The sequence below is a fragment of the Siphateles boraxobius genome, unplaced genomic scaffold, assembly GCF_051911475.1.
Source record: "Siphateles boraxobius isolate OS27281-9 unplaced genomic scaffold, OSU_SipBor_1 25, whole genome shotgun sequence".
In the NCBI taxonomy this organism is placed as follows: Eukaryota; Metazoa; Chordata; class Actinopteri; order Cypriniformes; family Leuciscidae; genus Siphateles; species Siphateles boraxobius.
In genome coordinates this window covers 12,293,172-12,312,220 of record NW_027508866.1, presented here as the reverse complement: position 1 = coordinate 12,312,220, position 19,049 = coordinate 12,293,172, and the positions used below count along the sequence as shown (strand labels likewise).

Genomic DNA, 19,049 nt, shown 5'->3' with positions numbered 1-19,049 from the left:
TTTGGATAAAAGCGTCAGCTAAATGAATAAATGTAAATGTAAATTCACAGTTCAGAGGAAATCTGGTTGTATAGGGCAAAAAGCAACCAGTTTATTCCGTTTTTTCAAGATTAATTTTAAACTTGATAACCTTACTTCTAGTTGGCAGAAGTATTTATAAAATCACTAGGGTAAATGTTAAAATAGATTGAAACAACTTGCATATAAGTCAGTTCATTCATTTGGTATGAAAATATTTTATTAAAACCACCTCCCTATCGCTGAAATATTTGGAGTTCTTATCTCCAAAAACTTAAAAATTATAAAAACATCTTGTGTTTTTTGTTGTAAACATTAAGTTAAAAACATTACAGCAAAAGGGTCTTAATATCTTCTTTTAGTCAATGTTTCCATTATTGAAACTGAACAGGGATATCATTGCAATGAAAACAAAACACAAAAAAAAAACAGCCAGTCAAAATCTACAAATATTATTTGAGTAATGTTAGCATATTTACAGCAAAACCATTGATCGATTCTTTTCCTTATCTTCAGTTTTAATACAACATTCAAGCTTCATTGAGGTGGTACAATAATTTCACAAGGCAACGCTCCACGTTTGCCAAATGACGCTTTATAAAGTCTGAAAAACTTGGTTTGTGATGAAGAACCAAGAATCCTATGCATCCCACAACAGTTGGACTTTGCTTTCTAGCCAGCAGTATTCAAGATTAGCACTGACATGGAAGAAGCTCATATGGTCTTGTTTAAAAAGAGGCCTCTATGACTCTTCTTTATGTGTTTGTTCGTCAGATTTGTTTTCTGCTATAGGTTCTGAGGCTTTTGAGTCTGCTATGGCTGCAGTAGAAGGTGCTGGAACATCTGGCTTGGCTTCAGGTTCTTTAATAGAGTCTGCACTGGGCTCGTTGGTATTCGCTGCAAGTCTCTCATTGGGTTCCTCGTTGGTGAGACCCAGTCGATCGAGTCTATCGTCTCGGTCCCATCGTGTGCTTCTCTCTCTGCTCCCTGCGGACCGCCTGGTCCGTTCTTCACCATCCCGTCCTTTATCTCGATCCCTCTCTCCGTCCGGACTTCTCCAGTCCCTGCGTTCCCTTTCTCTGTCCCACCCGCCTTGTTTTTCCGGCTCCTCGTGCCAGCCTCCAAATCTTTCACGGCTGTCTGGCCTCTCCCCGCCACGACCCTCGCCGAAAGGACGCCGCCCTCCGTACCAGTCCGGTTCTCGATCTCTTCCCCTTCCTAACCCGCCACGCTCGCCTCTGAACGGCCTCGCCTCATGATCATTCGGCCCGTCTGGTCTGGGTCCGCTTGGCCTCATAAAGTGAGGTCCGGGAGGGGGGAATGGGCCCCTCATACCATGAGGAGGGGGCGGCATGCCGAAGGCCCCAGGTGGTGGCTCGCGGTGCATCATCTGAGGTGGACCCCTGGGTGGCATCATCTGTGGGGGTATGGGTGGCATACCAGGGCGAGTAGGTGGAATGGGGAAGCGCTGCATGTGTGGGGGCGGCATCCCTGGGGGCCGCTGGAGAGGCATCATACCCGGCCTTGAACCTAGAAGACCCGGTGGGGACTGCATGCCCATCCCTGGTGGACCTCCAGGAGGCACTTGGTTTCCTGAGAAGCAAATATTGGGGATTAGTAATTATTTAACATAAATGAATGAATTTATTCAGCAAAAATAAACTAAATTGCTCAAACGTGATAGTAAATACATTTATCTTTTGAACTTTCTATTCATCAAAGAATCCTGAAAAAAAAAAAAAAAAGTATCACTGTTTATGTATCACCGATACACAGATGCTGAAACCCACCTGAGTTGAACCCATCTGTTCCATCACTGTTGATTCTTGGGCCCATACCTGCTGGATCGTTCGAAAGGTCTTCAACTGAGCTGCCAACTACAGGAATTAAAGAGGACAAATCAGCTCAGTGTTACTGTCAAGATAGGAAATTTAAAGAAACTAAACAGGTTTGCTGGTCAAGACTAGGGGTGACCCCGAACAGTCGAAGATTCGATGCATCGATAGGAGGAGCCTGATTCGACTACCAATCTCACAGTCGAATCTTCGCAGAGGTTATATGGGTGCTCAAAGTCTGATTTCACATAGAACTACCGGTTTTCTGTCAATACGTTAATATAGGAGCCTATTATGATAATGCTGTAAATACAAATGTGCAAAGGAAGAAGCTTTAAATAAATATTTTTAACGTGCATGAATAAATTCAAACACCCCGTGACAGATTTAAGTTTCACTTTCGATACGTGACCGATAGAGGAGCATTTTGGCGGCAGGGATTTAAATCTTTAAAAATGTCTGGGATAAGAAAATCTAAAGAGTGGATGCACACCATCAGAAAGGATATTTTCCCAGACTGGATTTAGCATCAGGAAAACCATGATCGCACTTCTGCAGGCCAACGTTAACAAGTTGGTTTTCCTCTGGACATTCTAATACGCTTAACGTTTTAGAAAAGCTTTTAAAAAGCTTTTAAAATGCTAGGGCACTTTTACATGGCTTAATTAATGTATAGTAGGCTACCTCATTAAGAAACCATACAATGTGCAGATAAGCAGATGAACCCAGAATATGAACGCATCGTGTTCCTCCTATAGAAAGTCACGTAAAGCGTTTTCTTTATAATAACGGTTTTCAATGGGAGGAAAATTAGCGTTTAATTAAACGCGTTGTGTTCATATTCTGGGCTCATCTGCTTTTCTGTAGGCTATACAGTATGCTATATTAATAAGGTGTGTATAGAATTGGATTTTTTAATATAACTGTCTTAGGACATTAAGCCGTTAAACGTATTTCATGTTAAGCGTTTTAGAATGCATTTTATCCGCGCACGCAATTTGAAAAGACTCAAACGGACACAGAGACACAGACAGAGTGAAAGACTAGATTTTTTCTCTCTCGATCAGGTAGGGTACAAGTGATTTCAAAAAATTTCAGCCGGTTCTAATTTGATTTTTGGATGCTGTGAACATGTTTAGATAAACTGTCACTCGAGTTCAGCGTTTATTGTTGTTTCTGCAGTTAAAAAGACAAAGTTGACCATTCTGGCTATACTTTCGATATTTTAATAATATCTTTATTTTTTTATTTATTTATTGATCACTCAGGGTAATCTACTTTAACTATTTGTGGCTTGTGTTTTGAATATATGTTCCCCTTCACTTTAGGCACTTTGCACACATTTGTTCTGCATCTTGTGACTTGATTCAGACTTATTTCGTTTTTTTTTTTTTTTAGAAAGGTATATTCTGTTCTAATTTAATTCTGTAAATTAATTGTTGATTAGTTTTCGGTGAATAGCTGTAGGTACTTAGAGCCTGCTCGCACAGGCAATTTAGCCGATTTAATTTGATTTGCATGTGAAATGTAAATCCTGTCTGCAGTGTGGCCTTTCTGCAGTTATTTATGTTATTTCTTAGTTGTATTGATCCGAAATGTTGTTCTAAATTTTTTTCTATATCTTTGCGTGTTCTGTACATCGCGGCTTTAAAATGTTAAAGCCCCGCCCCCTCCCTAACCCCACACACACGATTCGACTATTAGTCGACTATAGGGAAGACTTGACGATTCTGATTCGACTATGAAAATCCTTAGTCGGGGACACCCCTAGTCAAGACAATAAAATTAGATAGGGTGTATAACAAAGACCGGCCACCTGGAGGCATGCCGATCCCTGCTGTAGGTGGAGGAGGCCCAGTGGCACCCAGAGGAGGCATGGCACCCGGGGGGAGAAATCCTGAAACAAAGAATACATGTTAGAAACTGGGCACAATAGTTCTCCAAAAACAAAAAAACTTATCCTTACTACATATTTAAATTAATCTTTGATCATCACTAGTTCTGTTGTACCTGGTGGCATCTGCATGGGGTTAAAGCTTGGCCGAATGAAGGGACCAGGGGGTGGGGGAACCCCAGGTGGGAATGAGGGGGGTGGGATGTTCATGGGTCCTGAGAATCCTGGAGGTGGGACACCAACTGCTCCCATTGGCTGGACAGGAGGAACCTGAGGTTGAACGAAAAAGGAAAAATGAATAAAAAAGGATGATTAAAATGAATAAAACCAAACCTTTAGGAAAAGGAACCAGGGCATTATGAATTACCTGCATAGGTACTACAGCTGGGGTCTCCTCTACTTTTCTCACCTCAGGTCTGCCATTCTGTGACTCTTCAGCTTTCTCTAGCTCAATCTGAGAGCCCCTCCACTCTGTAAATGGACAAACCATATGTTATGATGTGTCCTTCATGCCTAGAGGAATTACATTACCAATTAGTTCCAATATTTACCTGGTGCAAGAGTATCGGGGTCCAGCATCCCTCCTTCTCTGAACACATCCAGGTCCTCCATCTTTGCCTTGGACCATGGTACGTAGGTCACACCCAATTCCACATCCCAATACTGCTTGAACTCAGCCTTAATGCCCTTATTCAGAGCCCATGCAATCTGGAGAAATATAGTGATGCAATGAGTTTGAAAATAGTAATAATTAAACATTTTCACATACTGCGTTCCAAAGTTTGGGGTCAGTAAGATTTTATTTTAAGAAATTAAAACTGTATGACAGTAAAAGTAAATTATATATATATATTCTATTAAAAAAAAATCTATTTATCTAGGAATCCTGACAAAAAAGTATCACTGTTTACACACAAATATTAAGCAGCCAACTGTTTTCAACATTGATCACAATAAGAAATATTTTGAGCACCAAATCAGCATATTAGAACGATCATGAGACACTAGCTGTTTTCATCTATTTTGATGCGCATTTTGGGATATTGCATAAAAAAGCTGGATGGAAACGTCAAAATGCACATAAATTCTAAAAACGTTCGGAAATGCCTGAGCAAAGTCTGTCAAAGTATTTCAGTATAATTACCTACCAGAACTGTTTTACAAGACTGTTCCCAAACAGCAAAACTATTTGGATCTGCCTCCAAAAGCAAGATAACAAGCGTTTCGTCTGCGTGCTCTGAGGCACAAATAAATGTATTATATACAAAATTATTATATACAGTGGCTTCTCCTACTGCAGCAAGTTCCATTTTTCTTAGTGATATTTAGCGCCAGTTTATCAGGAAGTGATGATTTTGTTCTCTTCGGCTCACTGGATAAAAACTGTTCTTTATTCGCAAATGTTTATTCCAATTTTGCGCACAAGTTAAATTCGCAATTATGGATGTATGAAGTAATGATGTTGAAAATTTAGCTTTGCATCAGCAATAAATTACATTTTTGAATAAAGAGTAATACATCAGTTTTTACAGTATTTTTTATCAAATTAATGCAGACTTTTTTTTGTGGTGAACTATACTTTTAAAATATTCACTGTTACTAGAGAGACAATGCTTCAGAAGCTCTAGAATATCTCTCTAAATGATCAACTATAATAAAGTTCAACTTTGACATTGACAATTTTAACCAAAACAATGCAAATTATAATTATCTTTCAATCACTTTCTTTCACTCTTCTAAGAAGGAGAATACAGTCCTGGTCAGATTTATTGGCACTCTTGGTAAATATGAACAAAGAAGCCTGTGAAAATAAATCTGCAGTTAATCCTTTTGACCTTTTATTTTAAAAAAAAAATATATATATATATATATATATCACAAAAATCTAACCTTTCATCGAAGTTAAACAATTGAAAATTGGAGGAAAAATCTCCTTATGAAATAAGTATATGTTTTTCTCTAATACACATTGGCCACAATTAATGGCACCCTTTTATTCAAAACTTTTTGCAACCTTTTTGCCAAGATAACAGCTCTGAGTCTTCTTCTATAATGCCTGATGAGTTTGGAGAACACCTGACAAGAGATCAGAGACCATTCCTCTAATACATCATATTGTAATAATATTTCGCAATATTATTGTTTTTCGATCAAATAAATACAGCCTTGGTACCCATACGTGTCTTCTTTTAAAAACACCAAAAAAAATCTTAAACAAAACATAAGAAAAAATTATTATCAATAAATTTGCATATATAAATACTTGTACATGTTTTTACATATTTATGCAGTTTGATCATTTGTTTAAATCAAGTTTAAAATAAAAATAAAAATTTATTTTATTTTTATTAAATCTGTAATAAAATAATCATCTGATACCTTAATGGCTTTCTGGTTGACTTTGTATGGACCTCTGCTTAGTTTCTGCAGGGCTCGATAGGCATCCTGACGATGGATCATGACAATGTAGGCACAACCACGAGGAGGAATCATCTATTAAGATCAGACAAGACAAAATGAGACTTTAGCATAGAAATAAAGTTATGTTAAGGAGAACTTAAATATGCAAAACATGAAACTCTAATTCAGGGGTCACCAAACTCGGTCATGGAGGGCCGCTGTCCTGCAGAGTTTAGCTCCAACCCCAAACACACCTGAAGCAGCTAATCAAGCTCTCACTAGGCATACTAGAAACTTTCAGGCAGGTGTGATGGACCTGTTTGGAGCTAAACACTGCAGGACAGCGGCCCTCCAGGACCGAGTTTGGTGACGCCTGCTCTAATTCTAAAAAAAACATACATTAATTAAATCTATCTGCCCAAACTCCTCTAGTAAACAGGCCACGTCCTGCTGCTGCGTCCTCTTATCCAGCTGACCCACCCATAGAGTTGTACTGCAAACTGAAAGAGAGTTACAAAATCTTACAGACGAAGGTTCAGAATACACATAATCAGGACTGGACTGGAGGCTATAGCTTTGAAAGTGGCCTTGCTTACCACTGAGAGTGTTATTCTTTATAGGAGGAAGGCCTTTCTGTCTTCGTTCCCTTTCCTTTTCTCGGTCTCTCCTTTCCTGTGACCGTGAGCGAGGTGATTGACGCCGCCGTTCTCGGGAACGGGAGCGAGATCGCCGATGACGCATTCGTCTGGTGCGGGAATTGGACCGAGACCTTCTTCTTTTAGGAGACCTGAAACAAAACAACAACATTTAGTCATCATAAATCCAAATTGATTTTTTTTTATGGAATATTGCAATATTATAAATGATTAACCAGTGCACTTTTTTTGTGGTCTCAAAATCTTCAAGCAAAATAAATTTCCCTCCCTCTTGCAGCGACATCTCTTCTATTATAATGCGTTTACTGGTACGAGGGCGGGACACCCTCCTGTCACTCACATGACATGACATCACAGCAATAGCAAACCACAACCATCTAATCAATTCCCCAGGGAACAAAACTCTTGCCCTACATTTTTTCTTGATCAAGAAACCTTTTGCCTCAGATATAAGTCACAATAGGGAAGAAAAAACTATCACAAACTCCGCTTCATGCCGACATTAACCTTGACACAACAAAAAAAAATGGTTTTCATAGAAGCACAATGTTATAAATTGTTGATTAGTTTAGTGATTTGTTGTACGCACCTCGACCCCGAGCGTGACCTTGATCTTTTCCCATCGGGCAGAGGTCTGGCGGAAGCATCTGAATTCATCATTTCCTGTGCCACAAGTTATCAATGATTAGTGTTAAATCAAAAGCAGCTTAACGGTTAAGAAATAATTTTCAAAATCATTTAACCTGATGCTGATGTCCAGCCATGAGCTGATTGAAGGTGTCGTTCTGAGAAGGGAAAGCTGTATGCGGCTGCCCCATCAAAGGCATCATGCCTGGGTAGGGCTGAGAGGTCATAATACCAAAGCCTTGGACCTGTCCATTTGAAGGTAGAACAACCTGAGCACACAACAAATAAAAACCAAAACATGACCGTGGATTTACTAAATGAATGTCATCAAAATGTTGCCGTATAAGAAGGCTGTAGTAATCTACCTGTTGGTGCTGTGATACAGTCATCATATGTTGTTGAAAGTGCTGCATCTGATTGGCTGGAGGAAATCCTGGGACGGTCTGCTCAGGAAATCCCCTGAAGAGACAGATGAAAGAAACTGAAAATTCTGCCCAAAACTGAGCAGATGATATACTGTATATCACAGTTCAACATTTAGTAAATGAGATGCTACTTACATAGAAGATTGGGCAGATGTCGTTTCATCCTTCTTGGCTTCCTCACCGGCTTCTGGCTCATCATCATAGTCAAAGCGGTCCAGAAGTGTCTGAAAAAAAGAGGAGGAAAGAGAATGTCAAAATCTGTACGCCCACTAGGAATGCACAACACAACATATTTAAAAGGTTTTAAACTTTAAAAAGTTGGTTTTGGGGTCACCTGTTCAGACACATTTCTTGGGCACATTGTAATTAAAGCACTGTCACACAAAATTATTATAAAAATAAACTTGAAAAAATAAATAAATAAGATGGATCATTTCAAAGAAACCAAATGTTTATATAATTAATATACACTATAATTCACAAGTTTGGTAAACTGGTGAGAATTTTTAATGTTTTTGAAAGAAGTCTCTTATGCTCACATTTAATTGATCAAAAATACAGCAAAAACAGTAATATTGTGAAATATTATTACAATTTAAAAATGTAATAAATAAATAAATAAAAATGTATTCCTGAAATGACAACGCTGAATTTATTGTCACACAATCTTTCAGAAATCATTTTGATATGCTGATATAATGATGACATTCTCATCAATGTTTAAAACAGTTGTGCTGCGTAGTATTTTCGTGGAAACTGTGATTAAATCTTTTTTTCAGGATTCTTTAAGGAATCTGTAAAAAGATCAGCATTTAATTGAAACAAAATAATGTAAATATAAATGTTTTTAATGTCACTTTTTAACAATTTAATGTTGAACATTTTTTTTTTATAAAAAATGATTAATAATTAAAAAAATGAGCATAAAAATGAATGTAGTGAGAGAGACGCATGATTAGTTGGTTGTTGGATGACATGCCTTATAACCCATTCCTTTCACTGTGTTTTCAGATGTGTTACTCAAAAACAACTGATCTCTGTTATTTCACCGTGTCAAAAGTGGCTTTCTTTTCCACAGGCTGTGGTGCGGGATGGGTGTGCTGATGTGTGAGGGCGGAAGAGGTGGCAGTCACAGCCTGGGCCTGTTGGTGGGGGTGACTCCTGTTATTGTCCACAGCTGGAGACTGAGGTTTCCCCGGCGGCTGAAAGTTCTGCAGAATCTGCTGAAGCTTCACAAAAAAGACAACATATGAATATCCCGACAGGACTGAAAAGATTTCATGATTCCTTTGCACATCTTTTATGCTGAAAACACAAGGTGTTCGAAGGTGATCATGTGCAAACAACTGATATGCAGGAAATCCAGTGCATTCATTCAACTAACCTGCTGTCCTTGAGAAGACTGAATTAGTTGAGCAACAGCCGCAAAGGCATCTGAGGTCTGAAGCTGAGGCGCAGCTGCTGCGGCCGAGTTTGCCGTCGACACAGGATGAGCCTCTTGTTCCCTCACGGGAGACTGTGGGGATGCTGCAGAAAAACATCAATAATGAAGTTATTATATGTTAGTACAGTAGTGTGTGTTAACACACTCATACTTGTGAGCTGCGAGTCAAGGTTGTACAGCAAAACAAATTTCATACCAAACAAGCAGCACTAAAAATCAGCGATTTTCATAAAGTTGCATATCAGTGTTATACCCGCATCAGGGCCGCTGTCAAAGCCTGTTGAGCTGCTGGATCCAGCAGCCATGTCCAAGAGAGGCTGGATTACTTCAATTTTAAACACCCCATTCTTCTGCCATAGGTTCAGCACTCTCACTATCTTACTCTGGAGGAGGAAGAGAAATATCATTAAGCGAGCATCCGATTCAAATAATTTAAACCACACAATGAGGGTACTGAACAAGGAGCTGTATAAAAAAAAACAATAAAACATGGGAAATATTCTTACCCGATCTTCTGTGGGACACAAGCATAGATTCTCAAATGTCCCTAAAATGTTTTTGGTGAACCTGGGTCCAAACACATCTTTTTCTGCACCAAACTGATGCCGTGACTGTCTCACGATGGAATCCACCACGTAGAGCCCTGGAACTTTGTACTCAGGTTTGCACTGTGCACATAATAGCATTTAGTAAATGAATACAACCAACAATCATCCAATTCGAATTCAGTTCAGATGGGCACCTACCTTCTTTATGAATTTTTCGACAATTTGAACAACATGCTTGTATAACTGGAGGACACAAACAATTGAGAAAGGATTAAAGGGAAGGTTTTCAAATACATGTTCAAGTATCTTTGTCTAGGATGAGAAATCTCTGAGGTACTTGCACAAACACACACTTTATTATATTAAAACCCAACAGACATTAAGTATTGGATGTCTGTCAAACTTACTTTAATGGCTTTTATGGCAGATTTGGTGATAGAGATCATCTTGGCCCTTGAGATGGGAGGCTTGGTGTCCATCAAGGAGAACAGCTGCAATGAAGCCATAAAGTAATGTTAATGCATGATGCTAATAAGGGCTGAAGTAAAGTATAGAGCATGGAAACTTGATTACTGGGTATTATAACAATGAAAGCTTAACATTGCAGTCTGATGAGTGGAAGCAACCTGTACTATAAGATGATGCACTATACTATAGTTTTTACACTAAACATGACAAGTGCCATGATATTGCTGTTTTTTTTATGCCATAGTTTCCCGGACATAAAACATAGTAGTTATACCATGACAGAGCGCCATGTAATTACCATGAATAAGGTAATGATGATTCAGTACAGCAGTGTATATCAAAGTAGCACGCTATTATACTAACTGATTCAATCTATGTTTTTGTAAGGGACATGTTGCAAAAGGATAAAACAAGTTTCACTTCTTAAAATGAACAGCTTTATTATATAATAACAGAACAGAAGGCTTTTCCATAATTTATGACACTTTTTACAAACACAGCACCATCGCGTGGTTGTAGCGTAATTTATTGGCACATTCAGACTTGATATACTGAATTTCTTGTGGTAAGGAGGAAGTGTTTTAAAGCTTGTACTTTTATCAAAGTTGAAATACTTCACCGTATTCCAGCTTACTATTCAGAGATAACGGTAATAAGCAATTTGTACGCTGATGATTTCCCTGGAAAACTTAACATTGTGGCTTGAAATCGCTTTCACAATGTTGTTTATAGAGTGCAACAGTCTGGTTCCGGAAGTAAAAATCCCATTCATTTTCTCTTTAGAGGACCTGATATTTAAAGATAGCTCATAAGCGTTAAAATACATACCTACTGTAAGCTAAAAGGTTGTTAATTGGTTATATATGTTTTTGTTTATGCCATCAGCCTGCATTATTCAACTTATTTTTTAGGTTTTGAAATGCAGAATTCCTGGTGACAAAACTACATTACATTTTCACTAATTTCACATTGCAGCTGGTTGCTTTTGGTTCATCGCTTATAAATGTAAAAAAAAAAAAACACTGGGAAATACTTCCAGAACCAAGGTTGCTAAAAAGGTGGGCGGCATTGTTATATTCCATTTAAGCATCCTGACCAGCACTGGTTTAACCAATAGCGTGAGATTTGGGGCGTGACTAACGATTTGGCTGACCAATAACAGCAGGAAAGAGTTTGAGGGAAAACATGCTACATGCTTGAACACAATCATTGTTTTTACAGTTCAGTTTTATGTGTTTGGTGTAAGAATTACACACTTCACCAATATATATATATATATATAAACACTTTTAACTTTAAACCGTTACAATGAATAAATGTCCATATTTACATTAACAACCTTGTTAAACTACAGTAGGCGGAGGTCTGACTTCTTAAAGGTACAGTAACGATTTTTTTTTTTTTCAAAGATAAGAAAATATAGGAAATTGTAGTTTAAAACTATATTTTTGGTGCAAAAACTTCATGGGCATTAAGAAAATACTGCTAATTGTCCATTAACAATAGTTCTGTCTTTGGTGGGACATAATTTTGCATAATTTAACCATTTCCGGCCACAATTGTTTATCTCGACTATCAGCGAGCAATGCTGAATGCAAAGTTATACAAAGACTTAACTGTGACAGGTTATGGGTCTTCCTTGAATGAACTCATGGCAGAGGAACTACACAGACACTATGCGCAGACTGTAAACAACACGAGCACTAGTTTGTGTGACATCTCATAACATTAGCACAGATGTGCATTCATACATGTTAGATCCGGCGTACAATAGCATAAACTAAAATGCAAAGTGGACAATTGCAGATCACGCTGTCTAGTATGATTATTAGGAGACTGTTATTATGGCGTTCAAAGTGTCGTAATAGGCATATCAAAGCATGTACAATAACATTTACGAAAGGATGGTTTCGTATGATATGCTAGATCCAACCTGGAAGCATGCAACTGCGCATTTTAAACACTGAGGCCTTCATCTGGCTTGGGCCGCTCACCACATTGAACGCTTGTCCTCAACAAACCGCCATTTTACTCCGGTTTCATCTTATTGAACACACACACCTCATGATTAAAAGCGTTGACGGCATCCATGGTGTCCCGTCTCTCCTTTGCAGTCACTTTCTCCGGTAAAATCAGAAATATGTGTGGTACTGTCCTCCAGCAGGCCGCCCCAACATGTCCGCCCCTGGCAGCAGACAGCTCGGACTCGGAGTCGTTGCTGTGCTCGCGGTGCAGGATGGGATTGGAAAACTGTTGTTGCGAAGAACGGCCACTAGATGACGCAGAAAGCAAGCATGGAAAATCGAGAGTAAAAATCGTATTAATTTTGCACCGATTGATTTTTTATCATATAAATATCTTTTTATAGATGCAGGCTACACGTAATAGTTAACATTTAATTAATACAAACATGTCTTTAAAACCAAACACTGAAATTATATTGGCATGGTAAATGCAAACACTGCTAATTCATGTGTTATGCATGCAACATAAGCAAAATTTTCACCATAGGCTATTTATTAAACCAGTTGATGTTAAATTCATTGGATGAGATCTAGTGATGTAGATTTAATGCTAAATGTTGACAGTGCTCATTCTTATAAACTATTGTGCTTTTTTTTCAAAAAGTTAAATAATAAAATTAGCTTAAATTAATCTATGACCTGCAATAAAATATGAACACATAGCCGATTGAACAATCAGCATTAAGACCTCTATGTATGCGTATTAGCCTACTGCGCAACACCATGTGATCTATATTCTGACAAAACTATTCCATGCATTATGTATTTCAGTAAAAATTACTGTTTATTATGTTTATACGAGGTATGAGTGACTCCTGCAGGCGTCATTCATTTTTAATTTTGATGCCACACCCTTCCCAGGTAAAAAAGAAAAAAAAATCCCAGTTGACAGGTGTATAAAAATCTTCTCACGCGTTACTTTGATATGCGTGTGGAAGACCACAGTTCACGTTACGAAGTGCAGAGCGATTACTATTAAAAGTTTTCTGTTTCAGGTATTTATTATTAAAAGTTTTCAGTTTTACGGTATGGTGCATGTCGAGAACGTACAGTTCAGCCCTAGGGCCTACTATTTAATAACGCTCGCGTTGTAGGCCTACGGTTTAAAAAAGGCGCCATGCCGCGGACAGGTCTGGAAGGTGGACAACGAACGTTTTTATCATGCTGAGAGATAAGCATATCTGCATATGTGTGATGAAATAGGCTACATATTGTGTCAAAATGTGTAAAAAAAGACAGCGCATGAAAACACTTCCTGTTTTACTTGAGCTCTGTCAGATGAGGGCACAATTGCCGTTTACTTTCAATGTCAGAGACTATTTTTCCTGTGTAAAGATGGGATTTAATGATTTTAAAAAGTAACATATTAATAAATATGGGTCTTTTCGGCTTTAATATTATATAGTAACCGTTTTGAGTAGGACTCGCAAGAGTAAACTCTGTGTTCCTATTATAATAACCATGAAAAAAAGATTGTTTGACTACACAGGTTTATCAAATCCTTTGGGTTTAAATACCGGTCATTATTATTCCAAATGCTGGAGGCTGCCTGATGTTCACCCTCCACCCTTGACAGTTTGGATAAAACTGATGATTCAGTCCCTCTTTTGTGAGCAACTGCATTCACTTAAAACTTGCTAGAGGTCTTGTAATAGGAAACAGCTGAGTTTCTATGAAGATCCTTTCAAATAAAGAAAAATAAAAAAAAAGATTGAGAAGCTTTGAATGTGTTCATGACAAAGCATTACGTCTGTTTAGAGGCCTTCCCTGACCACCTTGTGCTAAAAATGTTTCACCAAAGTCCTTTGTTTATTGAAATTCACATCAGAAATAAAACAAAGTACACGACCATTCTGAAAGAAGCCTCTTTTGCTCACCAGCTGCATTTAGGCTTATTTGATCAAAAATACAGTACAAAATGAAATATTGTTAAATATTATTACAATTTAAACAACTGTTTTCTATTTTAACATATTTTTAAATGTATTTTATTCCTGTGATGGCAAAGCTGAATTTTCAGCATCATTACTCCAGTCCTCAGTGTCACATGATCCTTCAGAAATCATTCTAATATGCTGATTTACTGTTCAAGAAACATTTCTTATTTTAATCAATGTTGAAAAAAGTGATGCTGTTTTTTCAGGATTCATTGATGAAAAGAAAGTTCAAAAGAACAGCATGTATTTGAAATAGAAATGACACTGACACTTTTGAACATTATTGCATCCTTGCTGAATAAAAGTAATAATTATTTTTAAATTATTACTGACCCCAAACCTAAGCCTAACACTGGTTCAGTGCAACTGTATGTACTGATCCACAAAACTATGTAAATCCAACAGAGGGCGTCATTTTGTTAAAGACATTTGTTTTTCAAGTTTTTGTCCAAATGGTTTATCTATGTGAATTGTCAAGCATTTAAACGTTTCCCATTAATATCAGTGTCTGTTTGATAAGCAGGTAAATAATGATAATATTGCAATGCCCTTTCTTTCATTTAAGTATTCAACTGCAGTTTTAATGTTGATACAGTATTTATTATGACATGAGTTGGATGGTCATGTCATGGTCCTCTAAAACTAATGGTTTCAATCCAAGATTGAAATCATGCAGCTAAAACAGATTACTGCCTCCGGCTGCTTGGATTGCTCACTGCCATTGTCTTAGTGTAGGAAGAAGGAAATAGTGATATCCAGAGAAAGTTTCCAGCTTTATATGGTTTATTTTGCATGCTAAGTGACCGAAGAACACAGAGATATTGTGTAAGACCGTGCAATTTAAACCATAACTCTTGGCATCACACTCTTGGCATTGCGTTTTGCTCCAAACGCTTTAAAGTTGACAATTAATTAGAAAAAAGGGGGGATTTAAAACCAAAATGCACTCGATACAACCGTTGAGGGACAAAACACTGCTTATGAATCTATGTTGCCATGGCATATCTGATTATGCGACGAGTGGGGGATATATTTTATTTTCTTGGGTTTGGGGGCTCTGTGTTTACCTATCCTTCAGAAATAGAGTTCATGACCTTCATAAAATAGTCTAGACCAAAAGGAATAGTTTACTAAAGCTTAACCCTGTAAAGCATGACATATGAAATAGTATTCAGAAAAATCTGATTTTCTTTAAAATAGAGCAGTTTATTGAACCTTTAAATAAAATATTAAAAATAGTATGATATAGGAGAATATGGAGCTCATACTCGATTTTATTTAATTTTAGGCCCAAACTGCGCAAAAATTAGCAATTTGTAGCAGACACTAATATGCTGACACTAATATGGACAAAAAGATGACATTCTGATAGCTTTTAATATAAATCATTGAGATATTTATAAGAGTATAGCAATGCATATAAATGCATATAAATATCATCATCTTCTAATAATGACTCAGTAAGATATTTAAATGCTTAGTTTTATGCTTAGTCTGTTCCTGATATATTTATATCAGGAAAGATTTCACAGCAAAAAGGCATGTTGTTTTTAGAATAACTTTATGTAGAAATTAAGTGACATTTAAAACATGTGACAACTTGCCCCAATATATGTATATTGCTTTCTTTTGCCATTTTTGATAACAGAGACAGTATAGAGAGTATGACCCTAAATTATTAGAGCTAGCCTTGAACTTCCACCACCACATGAGCAGCATGCCTGAGCACGTGCAATTGCTAGGCCACTTCTCGAACAAGCTAGTGTTATTTTTTACTATCATTCATTGTGTCACCACTTTTTCATCCTTTTATTCTTTCAACTTTGATTCACACTTTATCCTGAGGGCCAGCACATATTTTCATCAGTCCTGTCTCCACTTGTACAGCTTTCTCTTAAAGTAAGCATTTAGGATGCTGTTAATGTGTGTGAAATTATGTGTAAGTGTTTGTCTGCATGCATTTTCCAATAACTTGTTGTTTAATAAAGATGATTTACATTAGGTGACACTTTAGTTGGGTATATCTGAGTAAGCTGGTCACTACAAACGTTTGAACTGTATCAATATTACTGCAACAGTCCAAAAGTGCTATAGAAAAAAAAATATGTCTGAGTGCACCTTAAACCATATGCAGTGTCTGCATGTTAATTATTGATTTGAATGTTAATAATTTAAGTGGACTTTGTAAAATCTTAGTAAAGGGCAGAATTTGAACTTATATGAATGGAGCTGGAACGAGCAAGTGTTTGTCTTTCACTCATGCATGAACGATTAAGGTAAGAATCTTGTCAGTTAGTAACATTTAGTTGTGTTAGTTTTGCACATGAATAATTTCAGTGTTCTAAAACCTTTTGTGAGTGCAAATGAGAAATATTAATATTTGTTTTGTTTTATTTTACTTTTTGGTCAGGTACAATGAAGTCACTTTCAAATCAGTCGCATTTTATTATTGGATTATTTTTGGCCTTGTCTATTATCACCCTGAGCTGCAGCGGGGGTAAAGTTCTACTGTATCCTGTCGATGGAAGCCACTGGGTCAATATGAAAGTCCTGATAGAAGAGATGCACTCCAGGGGCCACAACATCACCGTTATCCGACCCAAATCCAGCTGGTACATCACGGAAAACTCCCCTCTCTACACTTCCATCACAATCCCAGATGAAACAAATACATTTGACAACTTTTTTGAAGAGTATTTAGTGAAGGTGATGGAGATAGAGAGAGGCGATGCTTCTGGACTGTCATTCTTGCAGCTTCAGGTTGATTTTTTCACAATGCTGTCAAAAGCACATTATATTTCATGTAAAATGGTCTCAGACATTTTAGAAGATAAGACACTCGTGAAAAGACTTCAGAATGAACAATATGACCTGGTGCTCACCGATCCTGCCATAGCAGGCGGGGTGTTTTTAGCTCATTATCTAAAACTCCCTCTTGTTCTCAATGTACGATGGATCACCAGTGGTGAAGGACATTTTGCTATAGCACCATCTCCGATGTCTTATGTACCTTTACCAGGCACTGGTCATACAGATAAAATGAGCTTCACTCAAAGGGTTAAAAATGTTTTATTTCACAGCTTTATTTTCTTCCAGAACAGATTTGTGGTGGGTCCACATTATGATGCACTAATAGAGAAGTATTTTGATTACAAAACGGACATTCTTAGCCTCATTCAAGCTGCTGATATCTGGCTCATGAGGGTTGATTTTGTCTTCGAGTTTCCGAGACCAACCATGCCAAATGTTGTTTACATGGGTGGATTTCAATGCAAACCTTCCAAGCCTCTTCCTGCAGATCTGGAAGCTTTTGTGCAGAGCTCAGGAGACCACGGTTTTATTATTATGTCTTTGGGAACACTTGTTAAAAGTCTCCCTACCGACATGGCGAACGATATCGCGGCCGCTTTTGCTAGTCTACCTCAAAAAGTCATCTGGAGACATCTTGGAGATCACCCATCTACAGTCGGCAACAATACTCTAATTGTGGACTGGATGCCGCAGAATGACCTCCTGGGACATTCCAAGATCCAAGCCTTCGTAGCCCACGGAGGAACCAATGGAGTGCAGGAGGCCATTTACCATGGAGTACCGGTCCTGGGTATTCCTTTGTTCTTTGACCAGTTTGACAACTTATTACGTATTCAGGAGAAAGGAGCAGGTAAGATTCTAAAGTTGTCAGAGCTCCGAGGCCATAATTTTGGACAAGCCCTACAGGAATTGCTCGGTGATGCCTCCTACAGGAGAAACATGCAGAGACTCTCAGGTCTCCACAGGGACCAGCCGATGAGGCCTTTGGACTCAGCCATCTTCTGGATCGAGTATGTGATCAGAAATAAAGGTGCGACTCACCTGCGCTCCGAGTTCTACAAGATGCCATGGTACTCGTACCATTCTGTAGATGTGTTTTTGGTTCTTTTCACTGTCGTTGCTGTGTTTGTGCTTTCTCTAGTTGCGATAATAAGATATGTGTGTTATAAAACATGCTGTAAACGAAAAATGAAAATGAAAAATGAAAAATGAAAAAATGATTGATGCTATCTAGATGATTTTTATACTAAGATTTGCACAATGTTTTTTTTTTTAATTACATTAAAGGATTTACTGATACCATTGCCATATGGTTATATCATGTCAAATACATTTTTAAATATTTTGCAAAAGTTCTTTACACAAAGTTTTAAAACTATTTTTAGGGTGCTTTCACATCTGTAGTTTGGTTCATTTGGTCCGGACTAAGGGCGAAAAATTATACTTTGTATCCTTTTCAGGCGTTTTGGTTCCTTTTAACACCAGACTGATTGCTCTGGTCCGAATCAGATGATGAGTTGATGAAACGAACCAAAATGCAGTCACGCGACAACATCCACATCACTCGTTGGCCAGAGGTAACTGCACTTCAATTGGTCAGAATAAACGTGCAGGAAAATTCCAGAGCTCCCGGAAGTTAACAAAGAGGAGAAAAATCCTGCAGACAGCTTTTTACTATGGAGCTGAGCTGTTTGCTAAACAAAGCAAATATATTTCGCTGTTCTTTTGAGTTTTGGAGAGTTGGGAGCTAATATGGTCATCAGACCAAATTTCTATAATACTCCGCACCTCCTCAGAACTCCACGTTTGTCTGCGAGCTGCCATGCTAAAGTGCAAACTGTCAACAAACATTAATCCTCATCCCATAATGGACAGCGCAGCTGACTACGGCAGCTGGTTTAGTCCAAAAATGCGCAGTTCTTTGGCAGTTGGGTCTGTTCGAGGTCGGATCACGTTCTCACC

General features: G+C 37.9%; 2 protein-coding genes across 3 annotated transcripts; one reads left to right on the top strand and one right to left on the bottom strand.

Moving 5' to 3' along the window:
- Positions 1-220: 220 nt before the first annotated feature.
- On the bottom strand, positions 221-12,576 carry scaf4a (SR-related CTD-associated factor 4a). 2 transcript variants are annotated; one of them, XM_077242661.1, is made up of 20 exons: positions 12,377-12,576; positions 10,255-10,338; positions 10,046-10,090; positions 9,806-9,967; positions 9,553-9,682; positions 9,240-9,382; positions 8,905-9,084; positions 7,991-8,079; positions 7,796-7,889; positions 7,547-7,699; positions 7,393-7,466; positions 6,744-6,934; positions 6,547-6,647; positions 6,127-6,240; positions 4,299-4,455; positions 4,115-4,218; positions 3,864-4,017; positions 3,670-3,750; positions 1,809-1,895; positions 221-1,611 (listed from the first exon to the last, which is right to left on the bottom strand). In XM_077242661.1, the coding sequence occupies exons 1-20, from the start codon at positions 12,404-12,406 to the stop codon at positions 761-763; spliced, it is 3,024 nt and encodes a 1,007-aa protein (XP_077098776.1). In that variant the 5' UTR covers positions 12,407-12,576; the 3' UTR covers positions 221-760. The 2 variants fall into 2 exon arrangements, with proteins under 2 accessions (XP_077098776.1, XP_077098777.1); XM_077242662.1 differs by having other exon boundaries at positions 4,157-4,218; positions 12,377-12,543.
- Positions 12,577-16,495: 3,919 nt separating this feature from the next.
- Positions 16,496-18,299, top strand: ugt5d1 (UDP glucuronosyltransferase 5 family, polypeptide D1). The gene is made up of 2 exons (XM_077243870.1): positions 16,496-16,552; positions 16,687-18,299. Exon 2 carries the CDS (start codon positions 16,692-16,694, stop codon positions 18,297-18,299), a length of 1,608 nt encoding a protein of 535 aa, XP_077099985.1. The 5' UTR covers positions 16,496-16,552; positions 16,687-16,691.
- The last annotated feature ends 750 nt before the right edge of the window (positions 18,300-19,049 follow it).

Bases quoted from the DNA above. Each gene is read 5' to 3' on its own strand.
- scaf4a (XM_077242661.1), bottom strand. From the start codon at position 12,406: ATGGATGCCGTCAACGCTTTTAATCATGAG. The intron at 7,467-7,546 runs GTTAAATGATTT...CTTGTGGCACAG, and splicing joins TGGCTGGACATCAGCATCAG to GAAATGATGAATTCAGATGC. The intron at 3,751-3,863 runs GTACAACAGAAC...TCTTTGTTTCAG, and splicing joins CCCCATGCAGATGCCACCAG to GATTTCTCCCCCCGGGTGCC.
- ugt5d1 (XM_077243870.1), top strand. From the start codon at position 16,692: ATGAAGTCACTTTCAAATCAGTCGCATTTTATTATTGGATTATTTTTG.